The 27500-nt window shown below is 40.8% G+C and overlaps 3 protein-coding genes across 3 annotated transcripts in view; 2 read left to right on the plus strand and 1 right to left on the minus strand.

Annotated features, from left to right (window-relative positions):
- The window catches only part of tspoap1 (TSPO associated protein 1), a 45278-nt gene extending 44680 nt beyond the window's left edge, over window positions 1-598 (plus strand). Inside the window, 1 exon segment of the mRNA XM_089016585.1 lies at window positions 1-598. This exon segment is cut by the window's left edge and continues 1208 nt beyond it. The gene's annotated coding sequence lies outside the window, so the exon portion shown is untranslated.
- Window positions 599-8767: 8169 nt separating this feature from the next.
- On the minus strand, window positions 8768-10223 carry supt4h1 (SPT4 homolog, DSIF elongation factor subunit). Its single transcript, XM_089017046.1, has 5 exons — window positions 10074-10223; window positions 9743-9849; window positions 9605-9660; window positions 9404-9457; window positions 8768-9293 (listed from the first exon to the last, which is right to left on the minus strand). The coding sequence occupies exons 1-5, from the start codon at window positions 10140-10142 to the stop codon at window positions 9226-9228; spliced, it is 354 nt and encodes a 117-aa protein (XP_088873172.1). The 5' UTR covers window positions 10143-10223; the 3' UTR covers window positions 8768-9225.
- A 2347-nt stretch (window positions 10224-12570) lies between these two features.
- The window catches only part of rnf43 (ring finger protein 43), a 97288-nt gene continuing 82358 nt past the window's right edge, over window positions 12571-27500 (plus strand). The window contains exon 1 of the mRNA XM_089017471.1: window positions 12571-13998. Coding sequence (XP_088873597.1) covers window positions 13777-13998 — 222 coding nt within the window. The 5' untranslated portion in view covers window positions 12571-13776. The remainder of the gene's footprint in view (window positions 13999-27500) is intronic.

A 27500-nucleotide genomic window follows, 5' to 3' on the forward strand; every position in this document is an offset into this window, starting at 1 on the left:
TGTAACACGGCGTGGCAGCAGCGTCTTTTCAATGATTGTCAAGTGTGATGAAGCAGAACTTTTTTTCCACATACTTAGCTGCAGGTGTTCCTTCGGCTCATTCAACTCAGAAATTGCCACCTAGCCGTCCATTTTGTATCCGAGTTGCTCTGTTTTGAGTCATTGGAGGAGCAACCTACCGCAGTGAAACAACCACACACACTCACACATATACACTAGCGCACACACACACTCACACATATACACTAACGCGCACACACACACACGCACACACACACACACACACACACACACACACACACACACACACACACACACACACACACACTTTTAGAATGTGTGGTGAAACCCATGTACAACCTTAACCAGAATACCACTGAAACGAGCATTAACCCATCATAACCCATGCCAAGGTTCAAAGTCTCAACCCTGCTGTAGAGCAGGACTTAGCCAGTGTCCCCAAAATCCGAGAGAGAGAGAGAGAGAGAGAGAGAGAGAGAGAGAGAGAGAGAGAGAGAGAGAGAGAGAGAGAGAGAGAGAGAGAGAGAGAGAGAGAGAGAGAGAGAGAGAGAGAGAGAGAGAGAGAGAGAGAGAGAGAGAGAGAGAGAGAGAGAGAGAGAGAGAGAGAGAGAGAGAGAGAGAGAGAGAGAGAGAGAGAGAGAGAGAGAGAGAGAGAGAGAGAGAGAGAGAGAGAGAGAGAGAGAGAGAGAGAGAGAGAGAGAGAGATCATTGTTTGCATCGGCGTAAGAAACAATTAGAACGAGTTTTGACGTAAAAAAATATACAATCAGACCCAGCATTTTCCTTTTTGTGATGAATCCCTATCATCATTTTTTATTGAACGACTGCAATAAATCAGCAATATTTATTTAGATGCACCGCTGTGCCCACGTAAGATTTTTCACATGCTTGTCCGAGAGTGTGCGTGATGTAATGTGTGTGTGTGTGCGTGCGTGCGTGTGTGTGCGTGTACGTGTGTGTGTGCGTGCGCGCGCGCGCGCCGAATGCATCTGAAAGCGGATGTGTGTTCGGGTTTGTCACAGTGCACCGGGCTCCTCCCGTTGCTAGCTCTCAGGTTTGTTTTTTCACATTCCTAGCTTAGCACCCCAACAGAGCCTCCCCAGCAAAAAAAAAGTTGAAAAAGTGCAGCAAATGCCAAACTTGTTAGTTACTCTTTCCTGTTTTGTTGAGCTGCAGTGTCACTTTTAACCCTGTAAATTTTAGTTGCGAGTGATTCATCATTTGTTAGCCAGAGTCAGCATATGGTGATGCTAAGACTGTCATAAGGAGGCAGTGTGGGTGACGGGATCAGGGGGACGCTTTATTTGTAAATTCCCCCGGCTCAGAGGCAAGGCTGTGGCTTCATTCATTACCCCCCTCCCCCATCCCTACCTCTTTTTTTTCAATTTGCTGTAATGCACACGTATTATTTCTCCCTGCTGTTTTAACCCATTTATGCGAACGTGTTCATATGAACACAGATTAATTCATTTTCAAATGCATTAATGTTGTTTCTTGCCACATTATTGTTAATTATATATAATTATACTATTGTTAATTATATCCTGTTTGAACCTAGTTGATACTCTGTTTTGATTTTATTTAGATTTTTAAATAATGAATTTATCTGTTCATATGAACGCGCTCAGCACAAATGGGTTACATTGACTGCACCCACGCCCACGCTGCTCCTGGTCGGCATCTATGTAGTATTTTAGCCTTACAAGATGACATTTTTTAGTCTTGAGCTCGTTTACTTGATGTTTATCAATTGCATGATGACCAATATGATGCCCATATTCTGCCTTATTTATTCATTTTGTATTTATATTTTATTTTGTCTTGACCTATCTACAGTGTGAAATGGAGATGGACAAGATGCAGTGAGAAGGTCGTTGCAGGATTTGGGTGTAGAATGGACAATTCTTTTGGACTCTCTTTTCACTATTTATATTTAAATAAGTATTTTACATGTGTTATGAAAATGTTTTTATGACCTACTTGGTACCTCACCTGTAAATATGTTTGTTCATATTTTTGGCATATTCACTCAGTGTCGATGCGGTCAAGGGTTAGTATGCAAAAGTATTGAAACATGCGTCTTTTTACATCAAATAAATTGTCTATTTTCACACGAAACTAAAGCGCGTTGAGTGTATTCGGTTTGTCTGAATGGTCGAAGAAAAAAAAAGCAAAACATTTGATTTATTTTTTATTTCACACTGATGACATTTTATTTCATGTACACGCCATTGATATGTTTTTTCTGCCCACCTAGCTGCAAAGATGGACAAAATGGAAGAAAGAGTTTACAGGCTTTGCTCCACGCCAGCACGGCACCCATGTGAACTAGCAAGAAACGACACTCTGGGTAACGTGTAGCTTTGCGAGACAAAAAGCCGCTTCCTCTTTTTGGACTTCTGGCAAGAGGCCGTTGTTTTCCCTGAAGCCAACAGTACACTCATCCATAAAGTAGGAAACACTACACTGTGGGCGAGGAGTTTAGTAGTGCTTTCTACTTTATGGATGACTGCACTGTATATCTGATGGATCTTCTAGCATCTGCTGTCTTCTTTTCTTCACCTGCACATGAACACACAGTGAACCCCCCAAACCGCCACCCCTGCTTTTCCACCCCCATCAACTTCACCCCAACTGACACTATGGCCACCACACATGCAATCTCATAACATGCAACCTTCACTTCCTCATCGACGCTCTTCTTCTTTACTTCTCCCCTTGAAAAGCCTTAAATAGTATTTGATTACTTTTCTTATGATCCCCCCCAGAAAAAAAGTCCCATTTTCATGTCTCCACCGCAAAAAGTTGTGCCACAGTAAGCGCTGTCTTAAAGAAGCCATTTTGGATGCCGTGAGTAAGCTTTTCTGTCATATTCACAAGCTACATACACACACAGAAAAATTAACAACTTGCCGTTTACGTTGAAATCAAATGGATACAAACACACAGAGGCATCATAAAAAAAACAGTCACAACAGTTTCATAGCAATAAAAAAGCTACAGAAAAAGCAACCCATTGGCACTCGTGTAAGTAAGCTTTCAAATTTAAGATTTGACAAGCATTTCCATCTAACCATTGTTCAACTAAGCGATCTATCACAATTTACCTCAAATGAGTTTTTTTTCCTTTGTGTGTTTGACGCCACGGTCTTCCGCCAGCCTCGCAGGTGCCGTCGCTCGGCTCGAGAACTGATCGAAGAAGAAGTTGTCTCCTTTTGAACCCTCTTGGGCCACGTGATGTAACCACAGGAAGAGGTCTAACAGTTTCTCTTCTCTTCCGTCTTGCCTCCTACAGATGGTTTGAAGCAGAAAAATGGGCAGGCCATTTAAAATGTCTCTTTTGATCCCCCCCCCAAGGCGTTTAAACACATACTGCTCAGATAGATAATTTCCAATCTTATCTACCCACCAACTTGATAATTTTCTAGTATGAGTTGAGTTGATAGGATTGTGAATTTCATATCACTCAAGTTTTTCCAAAATATTTTGAACTATTTATTAAGCCAAATGACGCCTGGTTGTGCTATGCTTGTAAATAATATTTGTTGCGTATTTAATTGCACAAAAATGATAATTTAGTGACTGTTGAAACATAATCAGAACAAAACCCATGTTTGAGTGTCACGTGTGCGGTGGCTTTTGATTCCTCAATCACGCCAAAAACTTGCTTTACTCATTTTTGAGGACCAAAATATCTCAAATCCAAACGAAGAAAAAAAACACACACAAAAGACGATATACCTATAGGCTACAATCATTATGACCATGTGCACAACACAGTAAATGCAAAAAGTAACATATTCAAAAAGAGGCATTTTTCAAAGACACTAATCCGTAGCTTTGACATGGTCCGAAGGGTATTTACTTACTGAGCATTTGATTATTGTTGTTTTAGGCAGTGATGAGGAACTTGTGAACTGCTCTTTCTATTTTCACCTTGATGTCACTTCACACTTAATGAGGTCACAGTATTCGGAGTATCACCCGAAGAGCAGAGTTTGAACCCCACGACGCGGAAGTTGAAAAGTAATTGTCGATCAACCAAAAAATTCAAAGTAACGACAGGAAGCAGGGCTGGATGCAAAAGACATGAAAGAAAGATGACATTCTTACTGGAAGCTATTTTTACTTTCTTACATGTCACTCGGTAATTTAGACTTTAGATCCTATGAGACATCAAACCTGTCTGACAGAATAAAGAACAAAGCTTAAAAATATCACAGTAAACGCATCACAACTGAAACACCAAGGGGGTTTGTGTGTGTGTGTATATATATCTTCCTCGGTGGTGGTCATGGATCACCGCTCTTAATGTAATTTAATTTTCATGTAGTCATATTTTAGTGACATATTTGGGACTTTTGTTATTCATTCAATGCATTAGCAAGGTTGTTGTTAGCATAAAGATTAAGCTAATAACACCAGCTAGCACTTAACTCATTCATTGCCGTTCCCGGATTTATTAAGGAATTGAAAATATGACAACGCTGGTTTTGTTTTTTCATGCGGGGGGGGGGGGGTGTCGATAAAGTGCTGGTCAGACCTCTGGCAATGTTTTTCCCTCCCACTAGGGGGCAACATATGTCTTTTGTACAGCCACCCCCACTTGTGCCTCATATTACTCCAGATCTATATAACTTAGGAATTAACTCATTTTTTTCTGATGAGAGAAGAGAGTCTAAGGTTTCTTGCGCTGCATTGAATGTTTATGGAGTGCCAAAACTCGATATTCTGTGACTGCTAGAATTTGAGTGAAAATGACAAAAACCCTGGCACTAAAGTAGACGAATTTTTTGCAGGTCTGCTAGTGAAAGAGTTAATATAATTTTATTTTCATATCGTCATATTTTAGTGATGTATTTGATACTTTTGTTCTTTAGTCAATGCATGAGCAAAGTAGTTGTTAGCATACAAGTTAACCTAACAACATCAGCTAGCACTTAACATAAAACTGTGTAGATTTAAATAGAGTTTTACTTCTCCGTATGGCCACTTTTTTTTCAACTGTTTTATTTTTTTCATGAACATTTTTCAGCTGTTCCCTACAACGGTTGCTATCATAACTTGAATTAATTGTTTAAAATTGACAATACAAATTAAATTGAACGTTTGCTTTTACTCTATTACCTTTATTTGGGACAGGGTTCATGCAAAGACACTCACAAACACCTTTACATCTTTACTTCCGTTATAGAGTGAGTCTAGAGAGAGTGCATTTTCTGACTTTTTTTTTTTAATTTTTTACATTTCCGTTTCTTGTAGGTGTCATGGCTAGCGTGTCCCAACACTTTAGGGGAAGTGCTCGCGACACCAAATACATATCCCCTTTCCCACCAATGTCAATACAGTTTTGAGTTAAGATGAAAGACGCTGGTGATTTACAGTCAAATGCAAGTCTGTGAACATCACTTGTCGTAAGCGGTGTGTGCATGTGCGTGCGTGTGCAAAGCAGCATGGCCCGGCGGTCTTTTGACTGTCAGCCTCAGTTGTGACTTCATGTGGCTTCAACAGCTGATAGAATGAGAAGATATATCATTGTAGCAATAGGAGCTTTAGTGTTCGGAAGAAAAAGATTGCGAGATAATGGGTGGATGGGATGGTTGATGGTAAGTAAGGGTGCTTCAGTAGTCCGACTATTCATCCATTATTTGAGATGCTTATCCTCATGGGGGTCTCGGTTGTGCTGAAGCCTATCTCAGCTGACTTCGGGAAGTAGGTGGAATACAGCCTGAACTGATCGGAAGGCTATTGTAGTGGTGCATCTTTTTAATACAAAAGACAAACTTTCGGATGTGAGTGCAACATGTTTTGGGTGTGTGCATGTCTGTAGCAATGAGGAAGTGATCCTGGAGAGGAGAATGAAGTCGAGGGCCTTTCCCGAGGAGCCATAACTGCTTTTTAGTGATAGACCTTATCTGGACCCGCAGCCAGCTGCCCTTCCCCCACCACCACACTTCCTTACATGTGCTCACTCGAGCGGACATTTCGTCTTACATTCACGTGTGCCCTGAAGATGGCATTCGCTTTAAAAGGAAGTGAAATCTTCATGAGCATGCACACTGTAGCCGCTCGAGAGGAAGTCCTGGTGAAACACGGTGCGGGCTTCTATTAATACCGCACACCCTCCTTATAAATGTCACCCCATTTTCTTTCAAAATTTTGATGATGAAAGCGATCAATGGAGATCACAGGACATGGCCCAAAAGCAAATATGGTACTTCAAACGAGATCTTTTGTTTTGGGTACTCGGTCTGATGCTAGCATATCCAAATAAGGGCAACAGCGACAGTTGCAACTTGCAACGAGCCCGCGGTTTGCTAAAAAAAAAAAAAAAGGCCACGCTTGGCTGAGGCAGGCAGAGTCGCGTCTGCCTTCCTGTTTGACAAGGCCTGCGGTCGAAGGAAGTCTTGCAGCATGCTGCTCAGTTCTTGGTTTTGTTTTTGGTAAGATGCTCAACTGGAATGACTTTACTCACATGAAGCTAAATGTGCAGTGAAAACAGCACAACAGCAAATTTGAATGTGAGAATGTTCCCCTGACTGTTTTTCAACATTGATTGATTTGGCGCATCAACAATTTGACCTTTTAAATGTTGTGCAATGCACAATGTGATGTAATTTAAGCTATGATGTTTTCAGGAAAAAAAATCCATCTGTGCTTTATAAATTCAGAAATATCACTGTAAATATCACTACATTATAAGTTATTAAAAACCTGATGTGCCACGATTTCAAAAAAAAAATAAAAAACAAGGTCGGTTTCCTAGTTAAGGCGAATATAATTAAATAAATAATCCAGAAAAAAAACTTGCATCATTGATGAATTCAGTTTGGTAATTTTAACTCCAAAAGTCACGCTAGATAGGAAATTTCATTAATTTTGGTTATGGAGAAAAAGGACCGCAGTGTCCCCAGATTGTTAGTTCATCAAGCAGTTTTAGAATTGACCTCTGCAGAAATCAAGCAATTGGCACTGAACCAAAAGTACCTTTGTCACCATAGTGTTAGATTGGCTGCAACGTTACGTGGTTCTCAGTTAGAATCTTGACTCCAACATATCTTGTAGCATGTTCATTTTGTTCATGTGAAAAATTATTTTGGGTATTCCAGATTCCTCCCACATTCCAAAAATATGTATTTTAGGTAAATTGAAGACTATGAATTGTCCATTGGTGTGAATGCTGCTTTAAACTTTTATAGCAGTTTGATCCATATCAGCTGTGATTTCAATTTACCTGCAACACTGATGCACAATTTAAACTACATGGATGAGTAGATGTTTTTGAATTGTAGCGTCATGAATGAGGAAAGTGTGGAGCCAGTTTCTCACTCAACCGTATCTACGCATTGGCCTGACGTCACCCGAATGCGGAAAATGCCATAGAAACAACCTCCTCAAAATACATTAACACAACCCCACCTGCCATCACGAATGCAGCAGTAGAAATATTCAATGCCTTAACATGACACCTTTGGCACGATTGAAACATTTACATTTTGTTTGATACATTCACCAATCAAAACATTAGCTTAACACATCTTCCACAGAGTTGGCCAATTTAATATTAATTTAATATTTTTTCTTCTTCTTTTAAACTACATTTTATGTTTACACAACTTTTAGTGTCATATTTTAATGTATTTGATGATCCCAAACATTTAAGTGGGGAAACTGCAATTAAAAATAAGGCACTGTATTTTACTCACTGATTGTAGCAGAATTGGTAAAACCGGATAACACATGAACCCGGTACATCACACCATAAGCACGAGGCTGACTGTTAGTTTGCATGTAGAAATATAAATTGGTTTAAAAAATGGAATTTATGTATATCGTAGACTCATTTTACAATTAACAATGTTTCAAAACTGTTACTGAACGTGCTGCAACGTGAGAGATTTTTTTCAACCCAAAGTGGGACCGCCTTTTAACATATTTGTCACAGTGTTGCAGTATATTAAATGTTAAGGATTGTGAAATGCTTTCACTTTGCCACCGTAGAGCACCACGGTAAAACTAGGGCTTTTCCCATATTCACGACCTGAATTCATCAGGTTAGTATGCAAACACCAACACGAATTTCTAAGATAAACATAAATACAATTAGTATCATGGTCTTGACCTAAAAGGTGACACATTACTCTGACACAAATGTTAGTATGTCCAAAACGTACATATTGTATTTTTTTAGACCCTCGTTCATACATGGTACGTTTCGCCATTTGGTCGGGAGACTCCCGATTTTGACCACAATACTCACTTTATAAAGCAACTATTGACACAATACAGACAGTTCATTTGTAAGGTGAAACAAAAGAAAATGTCATTTTTAGACTAATTGAATGGATATAAATAATGAAGGCATTTTTGTGTTTTATTTACTGCTAATTTACACTTTTGTAACGCTGACATTATTTTAACACGCACCAAAGTCAGGAGTGCGAAAATCTCCCGATGTATGATTTCTGAAATTTAACATGCTCGTTAGAAATACTGTATTGTATATGTTGGGATTATCTGTGGGAAATGCTTTGTAGATTGTCGCCAGGAAATCAGTCTTAGGGTTCTCCCTTTTGGAAATATCTGGTACTGCAAAAAGATCCGCTCGCTCAGGCCATGCAGATTTTGCGTTGCATTTATTATTCGACAGGGATGACTGACATTTTTTCACGGTGGAAAAAAAATATATCTATACTTCCTCTTTTAAATGATGTATTTACAAATGTGCATCAGCCAAACACAGTAATTGACTTAAAGTATTTAATGCTGTTTCCATCAATGATCAGGATTATTGTCCATCTTTCCTACAGACCTTGCTGTTGAAACATGGAGAGACAGCTTGAGGGATAGCTTCCCCCAAAGAACAAGGTTGAAGATTTATGGATGTGATTATTACAGCCAATAAAAGGTCAAGGACACTTAAGATTGTTTAATTTTACCCACTGTTTTAGATGGTACATTATAGTATGAAGTTGTTTGTGTTCGGGTGCAGGATGACACATGTAGTCTTCAGTGCTCTTTGCAGTTAAAGCTAACAAGACAATCTCAAAGACTAAATAGAACAGATTTATACGTGTATTCTTGATGACTACAACAAGGAAAAAACACACAAGGCAAATGAAAAATTAAAAAAAGTCATTTTGTACAAGTATTTTTTTGTTTTGTTTGTGAACAATCGGGATGTAAAATAGTTTTGAATCTTGATTATGACTTCACTGCTGTGTCTCTGGATTTGTAGATCACTCCTCTGCTTTTCAACTCTCTCACCACACCTACAGAAGCAGAAGAGTTGTGAATGACTATTATACACTGAATAACACAAGTAAGGGAACCTGGGAAATACCACAATAAGGAGAACAAAATAATTCATTTGGAACGATACCTGGAGGTAGTCTGCCAGTCACTGACACTGCATATACCCCTGGTTTGAATGTGCCTGTTGCATAAAGTTAAAAAGATCTAATTAAATTTCACTTATCAACAAGGTATTTCAAATCATGTCAACGAATCAAGACAGCCATAGTTTAAGTTCATTTTACAATATATTGTCAAGAGGTATGTATGTACAGATGTCTCTTCTGACCTATTCTCTGCCATTTTGCTACCCAGCTGTCTTCAGGACTCATCTGGGCAATCACACTGTGGAAATGAACATTAAAAGAGTAAAACGTATTGTCCTTCAGGTGAATTCGTTTTCGCATACAGCCAGGTTAATATTTACCCATCAAATGAAGAACTGGTGCATTCATAAACCATCTCTCTATTCCCCTTCATTTGAAGGAACGACTCACAGTTGTCGCAGCCATCATATTCAAACTGGTCAATGGTCTAAAAGAGAACGCAATTTGTTTATATTGATGTGATGAAGCGAATTTGTACTGCGCCCATACGAAAACAATCAACCTGCTCAAACACGTGTAAGCAAATGTTTTTTTTTACCATTTTACCATTACCATCATCAATGACAACAACAAAAAACTCAGGCGGTGTCCAGCAAAATGGCGACAAGTTAGCAGCCCAGCTCCCGTTTGTTTTGCGAAAATTTCATTTACCTTCACTAATGAGCACAGCAAACATGCTCTTAGATGGCGAAGGTCTTTTGGAACTGTTTCCAGTGCCATGATGCACTCTTCTTTATGAAAATAGGTCAAAAACCTCGGTCCAAACAAACTGGCATGTAGTTACAAAGTTGGTCTCATGAATATGACGTCATTGATAGCAGCGAAAGCCCACAAAGGCCCATATTTACATTCTTTGTGAAGTGCCTGATTAAAAATTGACACTAACATGACCTGTATTTTCATGACGTGCCGAATAGAATAATCAGAAATAACTAAACAGCAATGCTTTTTTTTGATTCAACCACGTTATATTTTTGTTGAATTTGGTTGAAGAAAAATATAAACGCCTGCACCGTTTTTCTTGAGGTGGACTTTAAAATCAAACATTTTCAACAAATAGAAAAGGCCACTTGCCTCAATGTTAATAATAATAATAATAATGATAATAATAATAATAATAATAATAATAATAATAATAATAATAATTATAATAATAATAATAATGTAGCCGTTGAGGAAGGAGCACACACGACTGAATGTGGAGACGTGTTTATTCCAACGGCTAACAAGTGGATCTAACTCAAACAGAAAATACAGTGAAAAATATGTAACATAAACCCGCCCCTTCTGTGCACCTGCTGGGTGAGATGCCTGGTCCTAATGCCCGCTAACAAATATTAATAATGCGTATAGTTGGGCAGTTTATTGCCTGTGGAATGTGTGTCCATTCAATGGTTGTGCGAAGTTGTTGTTTATTGACCATAATCAGAACATCCCAAACATACTTTTTGCGTGACATGTCCGGTGAGTATGCTGGTCATGTAAAGCTGTGATGTTTTTAGCTTTAAAGAATTGCGTACAGGGGCGGGGGTTGGGGGTCGTTGATGAATGGCACACACCTTAGAATTTTGTCACGATTTATCTATGAATTCAAAATGACATTTGTAAAAGGCACCTTCTGGTATATTATTTGCTCACAACAAAGGCGTTGCGTTTGTCGTCTCTTCAGTATGTGCTTAATTATCAACGATGCATTATTTCTTTTGTATTATTATAACAGTAACTGTAATGAGGGCACTTTTCATATCATTTAAATTAAAATAATAAAACAGAACACAATGATTTGACATTATGGGAAACGGTACAATATCTATAGTCCTTGCATGCAGGTCGCAAGTAAACGTAGTGAGTTCGGAAAATATTTCGTGTTTTTGTGTTTTGTGCACCCATCTCGTGACGTGTTTCGTCAGTTACCAGTTACCGGTAGGGCTAGGTCATTTTCCCTGCAGACAACTCGGCTTGTGAGCGCGCGCGTGTGTGTGTGTGTGTGTGTGTGTGTGTGTGTGTGTGTGTGTGTGTGTGTGTGTGTGTGTGTGTGTGTGTGTGTGTGCGCGCGCACGCGCGGGCGTGTAGGTGTCGCGCACGCGCGGGCGTGTGCGTGCGCGTGTTGCGTGTGCGCGCGTGTGTGTGTTGCGTGTATGTGCGTGCGCGTGTCTGCGCATGTTCGTTTCAATTTTATTTAAATTATTGGTTCAGTTAAAGGGAAACCGACGTCACTTTTTTGTTTTTTAACTGACATCAAAAAACAATTTATAGCATCTAAAATACTCAAAACACGCAGTATGATATTTTTATTCAAATGCAAAACACCAATAAAAATGACTTAAAGTGTCCAAAATCTGCAAAAAATTGAGCTGCGAATTGGGCATTTTCAGAAAGTCCCGCCCCCAGTTCGTGACGTCACACCAAGACGTCTTTCATTGATGGAGAATTAAAAACAATGGCTTCAGATTCGGATAATATGCTTTCTTGTTACACATCCAGTTATGAATATGATTCAAATAGTTCTGAAGAGGAAAGCATACATGTTTGCAATCGATTAAAGAATTTATTCTGTGTCATTTTGAGGCAAATGGGTGGGGGGGAACGTCTCACCCAAAAAGAGGCAACAAAATGGCCACCGATCTGTGAGGAATGAATCAGCCCGTTTCCACAGGCTGATAAATGATTTTCATGGAGCTTGGACTCCCTCTGCTGGCGGCTTTTGGATGTAACACACGGTTTTCCCAAAAAAAAAAAAAAAAAACAGTACAGCAAAATACATTGACGTGATGGAAAGACGCTACAATGCGTCTTTTTTACGGAGACAGTCCTTTTCTGGCGTCAGGTGAGGACTCGTCATCAACTCAAAAACAAGACTTCCTGAATGTTCAGCGCGAGTCTTAAAACGTAAAATATATCTATATGCGATGGAATACGCCCAGTAGAAGTCATTTTACAAATTATGGACACAACCTGTCCGGAGACGTCGGTTGTCCTTTAAACGAATTGTAACAACCTTGATTGAGATCTGTTTGTTGTTGTTTTTACGCAGTTCATCCACTAGAGGGTACCATTCACCTAATTTGATTCATGTCGTTCCTGTGTGTGGAGCCTGATACGCCCAGAGAAGCGTTGGTGCCTTCATACACATTCGGAAAACACTTAATTTTTTCAGCAGCTCGACTTGTATAAGCGACACTCTAGAATGTTCTGGATTTGTTGCATTTAGTCGATGATCATGAGATATTCCATTCTAAAATCTCATCCATGTGGTTTCTATTTGTGATTTAAGCGAGAAATCGTTGCCTATTTTTAACTGGCCGTGAATGCAACAGGACGAGTGAGCAGGTAGCGGCTGTAAATGAGATTCCCCCGGTGGCGTGGAAAGAGCGACAAGCACAGGGCAGTGTAGATTAGTAGCGTGTGGGTCGGTGTCTTTGCAGACGCCTGTGTTGTGAACTGTACATGCCGTCTCTCAAGTTGACTGACTTCCGCACACTTCGCCGCTTCTTTCTGTGATGTGTGTTCCGCTGATAACCGACCTCGCAGGAACGTATCCACTTTCGCAGAAGTCATTCAACGCTCGAATTGACCTGGGAATAACTATGAACTGACAAACGGGAAGGAAGGAAGGAAGGAAACGAGTCAACGTACGGACTTTACGCACGGTAATTAAATTCTTTTGGTAACAACTATGTTCACGCCATTGAGGTCGTAAACATGTTACTTAACCGTTTGGCTCGGCTGTGATCTAGCCGCCACGGCTGAAGCAACCTGGAACGGCCGTCTTTGAAGTTCAACTTGTCTCTTCCGAGTGCGTGCGTATAAGTGAGTGCGCGTAAGTGTACAGTGTGTGCGCGTATATGTGTGTATGTGTGTGTGTGTGTGTGTGTGTGTCTGTCGGTGCTGGGTGAAAAATGTGGCGCCCACGGGACTCGCTATCTGGGGACGCCACTTGTCAACTCTCTATGCGGTTTTGGTAAAGGTGCAGCGAGTGACGTTGTGGATTAATATGATGATTATATCAACCCCATTACGATCAAGGACAAGTGAAGTACAATGAAATTCGGCTCGTGCGTGGACAGGAGCTGGGCTTTTCTTCACGCGTGCACACGTGCGGAGATTTCTTGGAGGCAACCCGGAGCATGAATTTAAACTTTTTTTTTCTTTGGGATTGGAATATGCGTCTGGATGCAAGCTTGATTATTAACTGTGAATGGAAGGACCAGGACGTTCACGCTTGAGTTTGGATTGCGGAGCCTAAAGAAGCACAAGAAGAAAAGAAGAGGAAAAAAAGCTTCCGACTTGTTTTCCCGCTGCCTGCTTTGAAGTCCACCATGTGCGGCCGGGCTCCGCCGCTTCAGCCGAGGCCATGACAGTCCCCCCGTGGCGCCTGGCCGGGCTCTGGCCGTGGCTGCTCATGATGGCCCTGCAGGTGGTGCTGGGCCAAACGGGCCCGGAATCTGAGCGACCGGCCCTCCGAGCGCTCATCAAGGTGACGCTGCTGAAGCACGAGCCGGCGGGGAGTCCCATCACTCTGGAGGGGGTGTTCGTGGGAGGAAGCGCCGGTTACGCGGAGGGGAAACTCATGCAGGTAAAGACATCAATCACAAAAGCGTTCTCCAGTCTTTCCTATCCTTTCTTGCGCCAAAGCACATGTTTTGCATTTGGGAAATCACTTCCTTTCTATTCTTGAATTAAGGAACATCTTGTCTCGGTACTTGACTTGCACTGTTTTTGGGGGGAAATTTCTGTTGTGTGAATGTCAACAGGTGGGAGCACAAGTTAACTCAGGGGTCACTAACTGGTGGGCACACACACCAGGCCACAGAAGTAAGCCCTGGGCAAGCAGATTGTGAATTATTGCAATCGTTTAGAGTGTCAGGTTGTTTTCTCATGGTGTGGAATTGCGGAATGCAGAAGTTTGTAGCTGCGCTGTGACCAAAGCATTTACCCGCTGTCTGTACGTTTGTCTAGTTATTCAATCTATATACAACTGGGGTGACCACACACACACCAGCTGTTTTTTGTGATGTTTTTGGAGCCTATTAAAAAAGATTTTAGACAACGATGACTCACCATTAAAAACAAAAAACAAAAAAGAACAATGTAGTATATCCGCCTATTTGTGTAAGCTCTCAGTCGTACAGGAGTGGTCCATCGATGAAAAGGTTTCTTTAGCCGTCATCTGTACTTCTTTGAAGGTGTCGGACGTTTCGCTTCTTGTCCAAGAAACTTCGTCCGAGTTCCTCTGTCATCACGAAGGACTGAAGCTAGCATCAAGTAGATGCAACAGTCTTGCAAATTATATTTATTGTACTCGTGCTCAACAAATCTATTTGACTATCATCCAATGTCATGTTTATGCCACGGTTCCTTTCAAATGAACCATAATGATTTATGGCACATTGCAGTGGCGTGCCGAAAATTGGGCCACTGGCCTTTCCACACTTATCATAATAATAATACATTTGATGTATACGTGCCTTTCAAAACTCTCAGGGACACTTTACAGTCACAGGATAAATTTTCTTCCACCTCTTAATGCAACCGCTATCATATCATATCATATCATATCATATCATATCATATCATATCATATCATATCATATCATATCATATCATATCATATCATATATGATATGATATGATCCTACCGTTTCTACCGACTGCTGTCAGGCTTCACAATTCCCAATGATCACGTGAAAAAAAAAAAAACTGGACACTTGTAAATATGGGTTGTTGCAATATATCTAAATGCATTTCTTGATTCTGCACTATGTACAGTCTTGTTTATAGAACGGTTTTTGCACATCTACATTTGCACAGTATACAGTTGACATTTTTATTTTGTTATGCTTAGAATATCTTGTTTTCTATCCTTTCACTCCCACCCCAACCCCATCCCTCTTCAATTGCTGCTGTGGACTACAAATTTCCCCATTGCGGGACGAATAAAGGTATTCTGATTCTGATTCTGATATCATATCATGAACTACAAAGAGTCCTTTGGCAACACAAAATTCCTACTTATGTCAAACCGATAGACACTTTAAGGCAAAAATTAGTGCATCCAAAAGATGGGCTGCCAAATGAAAAACGAAGTAATGTAGTTTATTCCATACATTGTAAGAATGAAAATTGTAAAGAGCAGTACATTGGAGAGACTAAACAAATTCTCAAGAAAAGACTATCAACATCGCAGGGATAAGACGAGTGGGCCTCAATCGGCAGTACGTATGCACCTAAAAGCTAGCAATCACTCATTTGATGACAATGAGGTTCAAATCTTAGCGAAAGAACATAGATGGTTTGCAAGGGGAGTAAAAGAAGCGATTTTCATAGAACAGCTAAACCCTTCACTAAACCGATATGGTGGTGTGAGGTTCAATTTGGATCGTTCGTACAATAGCCTGCTTAGGCATCATATGATTAGTAATGCTGATGAGGTGATACCGGAGCAAGTGGGGCAATTAGGCCAGTCGTTAGTCAGGACAATAGGAACAATCGGTGGAGCCGCATGGAGTAGTCCTCTGCTCCCCCCAACCTGAGAGCAGGGACCTATCATAGCAGTGTCCGGCACCGCCATGTCTGGACAGTAGGGATATATATATATATATATAGGGCCGATACTACCAGTAAGACTTTAGTTCGCTGAAGAAGCATCTTGGAGAAGAAGCGAAACGTCCGACACCTTCAAAGAAGTACAGATGATGGCTGAAAAAAACCTTTCCATCAACCGCTATCATGTTTCAATTATTCCGTAGAAATCAAACTGCATGCAATTGTGCCACTTGGAAAAATCCTAATATGTATTTAACAACGAGACTGTATTTAACTGTAATGCTGACTAAATGTTTTAATATGCGCGGATGGCTACAAATGTGCTTTGCTAGCACAACTTAGCTTGAGCTGGACAACCAATAAGACAACAATAAAATGCTGTTACGTTATTATAGGGCAACTCTTACTTCTATATAAAAGTATCTGAAGCACACATACTTAAGAACACATACTTAAATTAATGGAACAAAAAAATAATTCACTGTATTTTCTATAAGTCGCACCCAAAAATCCTTTATTTTCTTTAAAAGATAACCCTGCGACTTATACGCAGATGCGCCTTATATGAAGTAATATTGAGCCACAACAGGTCTCGCAACTGCTGTCATCAGCCATCAACTCCATTTCCCCCTGTGGAAGAATTATTGCATAACCTCAGCCATTTGTGTAGAACCTCATAATGTAGTGTGCCTTATACAGTATTTGGAAAACTTTTATATATTTACATATTACATGTTCAAAACCTAGCATTCATTGAAGGTGCACCTTACATATGTAAAGTGTGAAAATACACCATTCATTGAAGGTGCGCCTTATACTCCGGTGCGCCTTATACACCGGAAAATACGGTAGCTTGTCAATGTACATCTGTGTGTCAAACAACATTCATGCCTTTCGAAAAAGGGGGCCAAGCTACATAGTGGGCCAATGTTGCCCATCCCAGCCCAGTGGCCACCCCCAATATATATTTTATTGAAACTGATTCTTGGGTCCATAATTAGTTCCACCTTCATGCCATTTACACACAGACAAATGACATTTTGACACATTCGTGCTCTGCCCTTTTTAAAAACATTTGATGTTACAGTAGCGAAATTTATTTTGACATCATCACATTGCAAATCATTAGCACAGTCATCGCAATCATGTTAATTGTACTGCTCTTTCATCTAAGATTATTACTTTTAATGACCCGGCACACAGTTAACTCATTCACTGCCAGACGATGTGCAAAAATGTGTCCACTACAGTGCCAGGGTTTTTTTCATTTTCACTCAAATTGCAGGACCCACAGACTATTGAGTTGGGACTATAAAACCATTCAATTCAGCTTTCATCAGAAAAAAAAAATAATTCCTAAATTATATGGGTCTGGAGTTATCTGAGCTTGAAATGGGGGTGGTTGTACAAAATACAATGCATACATATTGGTTTATATAGAGCTTAAACAGTTGAAGCTGTAACAAAGCACTAACATGGCCAAAAGGCAAATGCTGCTACCTCGTGGAAGGGAAAACCATTGACAGAGGTCTAACCAACGCTTTGTCGGCACCCCCGCAAGAAAAACCAAAACCCCAAAAAATTCGAGAATGGCGCTACATGTCATATTTTCAATTCCTGAATAAATTCGGGAATGGCAGTCAATGAGTTAAAAAAAATGACTGAACTAAAAATGTAAAGGCAACGGTCTTTGATATAAATTGAAGTTGGGCATTACGACAATGTTTTTCTCTTATGATTTCCACCAATTTGGTTTTTTTCACATTTCATAACAAATAAATAAGAGTTCCATCCCTCCAGTATGTGTTGACGCAACCATCACGCTTGCTTTATTGTTTCCATGAATCTCAATCTTTTATATTCTATAGTTGGCCCAGTTTATGGTGTTTAAGATATGTTTGATCTGACGCAAATTTGGCAACAAAGAGGTGGATTCAGTCTCATTAGCTTTGGATTGGATTAGCCCTTATTAGTCTCGCAGTAGATACATGTACATCGCAGCAAAGTTACGGGCGGAAGAGAAAAGGAAAGGAAGAAGTAGAAAAACAAAATACAGGAGCTGCTAGAAAGGCAGCCACTCTCACAGCGCATTCTTGAAGTCAAAAGAACAAAAAAGCAGAAGAACAAAATATGACAACACAAAGACAGTCATTCAATCTTACGCACTTTCTGCACCCTATTTATTGTATAAAGCAGTTTTAGATGAAAGAAGAGAGGATCAAAGTGTCCTTTTCATCAGTGAATCAGGGATGTCATGATGAAATGTGAACGTCTGCTACAAGCTAAATGTTGAAAGCAAACACGAAGCTGCAGCATCCATTGTCGAAAAGAAATTGTCTCACACCGCCTGTCCCACGTAAATCCACTTCAATTCCAAGCCATATCAGTTCCAGCTACTCTTTCTTCTTTCTTTAAGATGCCTTTGGTTTTACTGTTCCCCCCCTTGTGTGTTGTTTACCCCAATTAAAAACAAACAAGAGATATCTGTAGGTGTTGCCATCCTTGAATTCCCTGAACAATAGCGATGACACACACAAACACATTATTTTGAGGGCCATTGACCTCGATTTACTTTTTTACGCATCAAGCAAAGTCGTGTCTGTTATGTCTTGGCTGCAACGTCGTCTCGCACTTCCTAATGTTTAACCTCGACTCTTCATCAGACAACTTTATTTTCAAGGTGTGGTCGAAGACAGTTAAATGACACATTTGAACCCAAACACTGTAATTTGAGCTTAAGTGTTATTTTAAAAGCGTGCTGGTACCCTGTCAGCTGGTGAAAATAGAAATGTGTTTCCTTTCATGGCGCTTATTCTGTATTCTGGATTGGATTAAGGTTGCCTGGCCAAAAAGCTCCGCGGCGTCAATTTATTTACCATCTCCTAAGAAACGGGACGGTCGATATGCACCCTAGGATCTCGTTCGTCTTTCTTCGCTCGCCAGGTGTTTAGGGTTTTGCCACTGTTTATAATGACCATTTCCACACCCTCTTCACACCATTTCGGCACGCCGACAAGCCACTCGGCCTGTAACTGAATATTCCTTTGTGGGAAAACAAGTTCTGATCTTGCATTGCTCGTATTAAATGCGCTCTGGGAATTCCGGCATTCCTTATTTGTCCTCGTAAAAGTTCACAAAGGAGTTGAAATCTGTGAACAGAAAAGGTCTGTAAAACAAAACCAAATAAATATGGAGGAAGAGATGACGGGTGGGTCAAAGCTGCTGTCAGCAGGTCTCAGCGACTTCCAATACAATGTAAACAAACAATGTACAAACAAACTTTACAATGTAAAGAATACAAAGAAGAGCTTGATCACAATTGGGCCGGTCCTCGGTCCTGTCCAAGGTGAGGAAGGCCTCGTTTTTGTCAAACTCCGCAGGATGCTCTTTGTTGACGCTCAAGCTTGTTCCAACAGGTCCTCAAGAGCCCGTTCAAGCAGCTTTATGTTCTTGCCTTGCGGTAGGAGAGAGGAAAAGTGGGCAGGGGGGTCCCCGTGATGCGCACTCACTTCTCATATTTGTGTTGAGTCTGTCCTGGTCGCGCGGCTTTACTCTTTGCTTACGTTGAGCAAGACACAATTGATTGGTTTATATTGACCAATATTGGCGGTTCTTTGGCTTGCGATGACCACCGTACGATGTTGACATAGGTAAACGTGACGTAATCTACTTTTTTCTTTCGGTGGGAGATACAGTGATACCTCAGCTTATGAACTTAATTGGTTCCCAGAAAGTGTGTGTAAGGCGATATAAGCCTTAAAACTACACAAAATATACCTTATTTTATGTATAATCAATGTGCTAGTGAATTGTAATTACAGAAATAAACTGTACTGTATAATAAAGTCACTTTATTTACCTTTGTGATGGTAGTTCATCAATGGATGACGAACTTCCGAGTGAAGTTGCCGTGCTTTTTCGTTGCCTCTTGGTGATGCTTCACGAGTGTTCTTACGGATGGTAAACCACGTCTGCACTCAAAGAAATGGGGTAACGACAACAACTCCGCCAGCCACCTGTTTGATCGTGTGGTTTGGTGTTCTTTCGTCGAAACCGAGTCCGCCAGCTACTGTGGTGCTCCGTGTGGTTTGGTTTGTCCACCGAAAACTAGTTCGTCTGCCAAGACTATATGCAAGCCAATGTCGATTTGATGGATACGTTGTCCTTATTGCTGCTCAACCCAAAACAATATACTGATCTGAAACTTTAGAGAACCTAACCTTTGAGCAATTACAGTGCATGCAAAACCATTCACATTTTCGCAAAAGCAACTAGTGCGGCTTATCATCTGATGCCCCTTATATATCTATGAATCAATATTTAGATTTCTTGGATGTACTGTATTTTCCGGTATATAAAGCACATTTAAATTTAATTTGAGACATTCACCAACCAAAACATTAGCTTGACGCATCTTCCACAGTGTGCCAATCTAACCTTTTTTTCTTTGAAACTACATTTTATGTTTAGTCATTTTTTGTGTAATATTCTAATGTATTTGATAATCCAGGGAAACTGCAAAAAAGGCACTGCACCGTATTTTCTGGTGTATATGGCACACCCAAAAGCCTTAATTATCTTCAAAAGATGACCCTACTACTGTCAGCAGCCATTGACTACATTTCTCCCCATAGAAGAAGTAGTGCGAAACCCAGCCTCTATTGTAGTGCCTTATAATAAATATGGTGTGCCTTATATTTGGAGAACTTTTATATATTGATATTTTATATTTGGAAAACCTTTTTCATTCATCGGTGCGCCTTATATATGGAAAACGTTAAAAAAAAATCCACCTTTCATTGGGGGTGCGCTTTATACTCCGGTGCGCCTTATACACTAGAAAATACAGTACTTTAAAAAAAAAATTAACGTGCTTTTTTATAGCCGTAGCGGTTGTGAAAGCACCATATAATTAATGTTGTATTATATTGTATCCTCTTTAGCATAAGTTGATCTAACAGATGCATAACACAACCGCTACTGTGACTGAGTGGCAGGTTTAGTGCTTTAAAAAAATAACTGTCATTTCAATTTATTTCTGTGGTGAATGATTGATGGATGGATGGATATTGTTATATGGGGTGAATAGTTACTATCATAGGCATGAATGAAACAAATTCAAGCCAAGGCACGCCTGTTTACAGGAGTACCTTAGCAGCATTGAATATAGTCTAAAATTGATTACATCCATTGCCACATCCGCTCTGCTTATTGCAATCATCCGACTTGGTCCACGTTTCCCTGTGGTCGCCCAAACAGTGGCCACGTTGGACGGGTGCCCTGTCCCCTGAATGGACATGTTCATTGGAGGACTTGGCCCGAGTCTGGCAACTCTATTAGGAGAAAGTACAGAGGAATTTTTGACTGTATCCCCTTTCCAGACACAGGGCTTATATGGTGGCCGTCGAAGAAGTGCAAAGGCTTCTGGGATGCCTTTGAACTTGAGATGGCGATGTCCTGACTTTTGTTGAGGGAAGGATCGCAGTTCAATCTTCTAATGGGATTTATGCCAATTAGGGGAGGCTAAACATTGTGGAAGCTATTAACCGCTTTGAGTTTTTGTAAATCTTCAGCTGGCTTTCTGGGTCTTTGTGTTTTGGAGAGTTGAACTTAGCGCCTTTTCGGTGGTGGAATTAAAGCGTGCTGGGCAGTTTCCAGTTAACTCTGTGCCACTTTGCATTCTTTGAAGCCTTCTCAATGTCCTGTTATGTATCGAGCACCTCCTTTTCGTTGCCTCAGCCCGGATCGCGGCCTTAACTGTGGAGCATGTTTGCCTCTCGGACCATCTGTGCAGGCCTTTTGGGATTGAAGGATGAGAAGGGCGGAGGGGGCTCTGAGGGACGACATCAAAGTGTGTCCAGTTCTGAACGTGAGCTGGGATGATTAAAAACCAAGAGTGTTTACACTGCGCTTCCCATACGGGCCCTCGACTCCCCCTCCCTCAAGATTTCCTGTTCATACTTCCTATCTCACTGGATGAGATAAAAGCCTGTCCAGGGCCCCCCATGGCTGCACACTGCGAGAATGCTGGGAGCAGCTGCTTAGCATAGCGCACAGCTTAATAATGGCATACGCAGAGCAATCGGCTCTGATTGGCAAGATTTTCCTCAAATACACAAATTCAGGTTGAGGTAAATTTCTTGCTGTTTCTAGTGGAGGTATCCGCTCTGGTCTTCTTCGTGATGACGGGCTACAAATTATGACCCGCCTTCAACCAACAATCCTTACCTCCATTTGCCCCAGGTCGAAGAAGATGGATGAAATGTAAGCTGGTGTTACCGCCTTTGTCAAAACACACGTGTACAATCTAATCAAACCCGATATAAAACGAGGCGCTACAACGCTACTTTGATCAAAAGGAAACAAGTTTCGTTCGCTGCGTGTTGAAATCCCTTTGAGTGAGGCTGAAAAATGAGGTGGCTCGGGCATCTGTTCAGGATGTTGAAAACTTTATCCAAACTTACCTTGCTGGTGCTTGAGATGGTGCATCTGGTCACGTTCATGATTGACATTGCTAGCACTTTCTTTTTTCCCCCACAATTGTTAGGATTCGATTTCATAGAAAAGGGCTTTAAAATTAAAAACAATTTCCTGTGCCAAAAAAGTATGGTCGACAAACAGTTCGAAACGACATGCTTCTTTCAAATAAAACTGAAGCGGATGCTAAGCTAACGCCTGCGTTTTCCTTTATATTTGAAATCTCTCTCTCTCTCTCTCTCTCTCTCTCTCTCTCTCACACGCTAACTTAGCTTTCACATTTCCTCATCCACTTTTTTCCCCCCACCGTATTTTTAGCCTGCTCTAGTCTACCCTGAAATTGGTTTGTCTGTAATACAAACACTTTCAACTATCTTTGTGGCTGCTTTATTCCCTGTATATGATAGTTGTCCATGTTAAGCGCTTCGTTACAGCTTCAGCTGTTGTAAAAGCGCGATATAAATCAATATGTATTGTATTGTATTGTATTGTATTGTCTTGTATAGGGTTGGGTGGTGGTATGCTGCTGGAGCCTATCCCAGCTGTCTTTGGGCAGAAGGCGGGGGACACTCTGAACCGGTTGCCACCCATTAACATACTTTCAGATTTGCTCTTAATAGATGCTTAATTTCTGCTGCTCTGAGTTCCAGCCAACACTTCTGTGAAAAAGTATATCCTTGTCACTTTTCTGGTGTATAGCGTCGCACTATTTTAGCTTAACTTCTTTTCTTCTGTCATGCTTTCGTGATAAATATGCCTCAAAGAAGTGTCGCTTATTTGCCGCTATGGAAGTGAGCAGTACCGTATTTTCCAGTGTATAAGGCGCACCGGATTATAAGGCGCAACCACAATGAATGGTGAATTTTCAAATGTTTCCATATATAAGATGCACCAGACTACTGTATAAGGCACATTATCAATGAATGACAAGTTTTCCAAATACTGTATAATATATACATGTATAAAAGTTTCCCAAATGTAAGGCACACTACATTATAAGGCGCTACAGTAGTGGCTGTGATTATACACTTCTTCAAAGGGGGAAAATGGAGTCAGTGGCTGCTGACAGTAGTTGCGAGACCTGTTGTGACTCAATATTCACACATAAGGCACACCTGCATATATGGTGCTGGATCATCTTTTGAAGAAAATGAAGGCTATTAGGTGCCTTATACACCAGAAAATACATTACAGTGGGACATTGGCTTACGAACTTAATTGGTTCCCAGACAGAGTGTGTAAGGTAAAAAGTGTGTATTCCAAAAATTAATTTCCCCTAGGAAACCATTAAAATGAGAATAATCCGTTCCCAGGTCTCCATAAAACATAATTTTCTACTTTCTAATTTTCTAAGCCTTAAAACTACACAAAATATACCTTATTTTATGTATAATACATGTGCTATAGTATTACGATTAAAGAAATAAACTGTACTGTACAATAAAGTCATTTTATTTACCTTTGTTATGGTCGTTAATGGCCTGATGGAATGGAGTGCCCGGTTTCCTTAGCATTAAACACTTGATGAGGAACATAGGCTTATTTCAACATCTTGAGGAATGATCCCTTGTAGGTGCTTTCTCTGTGATAATTGTGTCTAGTTCTTCATCAATTGTGATCTGTTTAGCTGGGTTGATAGCTTCTTGCATCAAGTGTACAGATGACGTGTGCGGGTTATTTGTGGAGCCTGATTGATGGGATATTTTAACTTTCCAGTCTACACTCTGCTTTTGAATTTTCAAAGTTGAAACGAGTCTAAATTTCACTGTTTTCTATCCATTTTCTAACCTTCTTGACCAATCACGTGGCTTTAACCGAAGGCTGGGGGCGGGGAATAAATAAGTAAATGCAGTCTGCTGCCATTTTGTCGTTAGAAGAACGGGCTCATTCGCGAACAACACATCACTCATTGTGGCAGCTCCGTGTGTATCCCGAAAAATAGTTTGTATGCCAAGGTAAAATTTTCATAAATGTAACGTTCGTAAACCAAAAAGTTCGTAATCCAAGGGGTTCGTAAACCGAGGTCTCACTGTACTTACTTCGAGGTCATCTGCACCACGGGTGGTTAATGTTTTCCCATAGACGTGTCTTCTGCCCGCGCACGTATTTAAAAAAAAAGCTGTGACGATCAAGCGGTGGCCTTTTTGATCCCCCCGATCCCCCCCCCCCCCCCCAAAAAAAAAACGAATAAAAATAACACATCCGTGTAGTTTAATCTTTGCGGTTGCCACAAAGGTCCATTCAGGGACAATGGTCAAACCTTTGAAATCATCATACAGCATAATGTGATTGTACGCATTCCTTGTGAAGGCCACATAAAGTTCACTCACAGACTGACGTCTGTTTCCATCTGGCTATTGGCTCAGTCTGTTATTACATTTCTGTCGCCCTCGACTTGGCAATACCTAAAACGCACCACAACGTGCGTGTGCCCAATAAAGACCGAAGTGGACTAATGGCAGTCCAGGGAACCTGCAGTTTGCAGCACAGGAAGCAGGCCAAGTGCTCTCCTGTCAACTTTCTTCCACGAAAAATGGCCGTTAAGATGGTTCTGATGGCACTGGAAGAGTCAAGGGGTCATGTTTAAGTCTCTCAATGTTGCAGGCCTCCTTTTTAAATCATTAGAACATGTTTGGAATTGTTTCGTCACAATACATTATTTCAGTTTTTTTATATATTTTTTATCCAGTTTGACAACCACGTTGTCTAATGGGCTGAGTAAGTTTCTTCTCATCTTCTGAATTTGGGAGTGCCGGGGATTCAAAGATGTAAACATGCGTCGGTATTTGCTTGACCTGTTTAGTATTTTCGGATATTGAAGTTTGAAGACTTTGCTCGATTCAAAAGAAATACCACGACTGTTTATCTTTTTTGATAGTAGGGGGGAGGAGGGGTGTCATATCTCATAAGTTAGTCATCTTACTTTCTATTGTGCTTCTCAGAAGGGTTCCACGTGAACCCGAGGCAGTTCTCGTTTACTTTGAGTAAGAGGTCACTTGGAAATTGTCACATCCTCATCGATGCCAGGAGCGTGCCCCTCCCCTCGTGTCTCTTCCACCGCTGCTCCTTGGAGCGGGCCCCTCCCTTCCTGGCTCTCCTAACTCACGCACCTGTTCCCCATTTCCTTAATTGTGCCTTCTGCCTATAAAAGCCACCCTTACCGTTCAGTTGTTGTCGGTGTATTCCAGGAAGTACCCGTCTCCCCTCTGCACGCAGGTCTGTTTCCTGTCGTTCCCCTCTACCTTGCCTTATTTTTTGTTCATGCCATATGTGTCTCAGTAAAGACTCTTTTTTTTTTTGAATCACTCTCTCCACCGTGTATTTTGGATCCGACCTTACCCATCTTCCGTCGTCCCTCGAGCCCTGTCGCCACTCCTCGAGCGGACGTGACAGAAATAGCAGGACAGATATACAGTAGACAAACAAATATTTACAGTCCCGTATTTTCCGGTGTATACAGCGCACCCAAAAGCCTACATTTTCCTCAAAAGATGACCCTGCGCCTTGTACGTACGTCGGTGCGCCTTATATGTGAAGTAATAATTGAGCTACAAGAGGTCTTGCAACTGTTGTTAGCAGCCACCGACTGACTCCATTTGCCACTGTAGAAGAAGTAATGAGTAATCCCAGCCTCTACTGTAGTGCCTTATAATGTGGGGTGCCTTTTAGATATTTATGTGTATTGGGAAAACGTTTTTCATTCATTGGAGGTGCGCCATATAGTCCGGTGCACCTTATACAGATAACATCCAATTTACGACCGGCGCGAGTTACGACCACCCATACTTACGACCGTGAGACCTTTTTTTTTCCTACGGCTGCCACCGCTACAGCCAGCAACGCTGTTGAACATGCTGCCGAAGTGTTTGCGATGCATTTGGTCGAATAAAAGACTCGAGATGGTCCTTCTTGTTTAGATCTGTCACGTTCCTAACGAGGCAGAGCGCAGCCGACTAGTCGTTGGAGTGAAATTGAATGGCTGGATCCCCAAGTAAGCGACAGAGACAGAGGTCCGTGCAGGATGATTTATTAAGAGACAACACAAAGCGCTGGTCCCAAAAAGAAGACCGGTGGAATGATCAAAAATAAGGAATACCAAAAACGACGAGTAGGGGCCGGGGGCAGAAACCTGATAATGGCGAGAAGCAACTCGCACACTGTGGTGCAGAAACGGAACAAGCCCGAAAGAATTACGGGATGTGTGTGTGTGCGTGTGTGGGAAGCCATGCGTATTTGGGTTAGCAGAAAGGGTGTGCGCCGACACAGTAATAAAGATCGATAATACGAAATATAAAATTATTAAAATGACACAAAGTTAGAAGAATTATAAATGAACTGTCAACATTTTGGAATATAATAATAGTATTCAATAAAAAACGTTGCTTAAACACAACAGATTGACATTGTATACTATACTGTCGTATCGGAGATTCCAGCGTGTCGTCATTTGTTCATATCATGTGGTCGGCTGCATCAGCCATTTTGAATGTTTTTCGATTTAAAGCCGTTTGACTTACGACCGTTTTGTCGGAACGCAACCCGGTCGTAACTCGGATGTTTCCTGTATAGGGAAAATACACCATTCATTGGCCTTATACTCCGATGTGCCTTATACACCAGAAAATACGGTACATGAAGGTTATTAGCCATTTCGAATGTTCAATGAAGTGGAGGGTGGGGTGGGGTTGAGAACGTAAATGTTAAATCAAAAGGTTAGCCAAGATTCAAACCCTGCGCCTCAGAACTATGAGGCAGATGTGTCAATCAATTGTATGTGCTGCTGCCCACTTTCCAGGATGTTTAAAAACAAACAAAAAAAAACTCAGTTTGCGCATGTAAGAAGATAATTTTGTACACATTCATGTCAGAAAATCATTTTTAGATCACTTCCCCACTTCACTTTGTCCAAAAAGTTCAACATTTTTAGATAGACTTTTGAGAATGATGAATCTTAAAATATTTATTTTCAAATGTGCTTGTTAGGAGGGTAAAGCAATTATTGAGGTTTCTCTGACTTCTGTTCTATGGCCATTTAACCACTGCAATTTGTTTATT

Source organism: Hippocampus bargibanti, linkage group LG16 (genome assembly GCF_051943395.1).
Source record: "Hippocampus bargibanti isolate YZ-2025 linkage group LG16, ASM5194339v1, whole genome shotgun sequence".
In the NCBI taxonomy this organism is placed as follows: Eukaryota; Metazoa; Chordata; class Actinopteri; order Syngnathiformes; family Syngnathidae; genus Hippocampus; species Hippocampus bargibanti.

Bases quoted from the DNA above. Each gene is read 5' to 3' on its own strand.
- supt4h1 (XM_089017046.1), bottom strand. From the start codon at position 10,142: ATGGCACTGGAAACAGTTCCAAAAGACCTTCGCCATCTAAGAGCATGT. The intron at 9,661-9,742 runs GTAAATATTAAC...TCATTTCCACAG, and splicing joins ACCAGTTCTTCATTTGATGG to TGTGATTGCCCAGATGAGTC. The intron at 9,458-9,604 runs GTCAGAAGAGAC...TTTATGCAACAG, and splicing joins AGCAAAATGGCAGAGAATAG to GCACATTCAAACCAGGGGTA.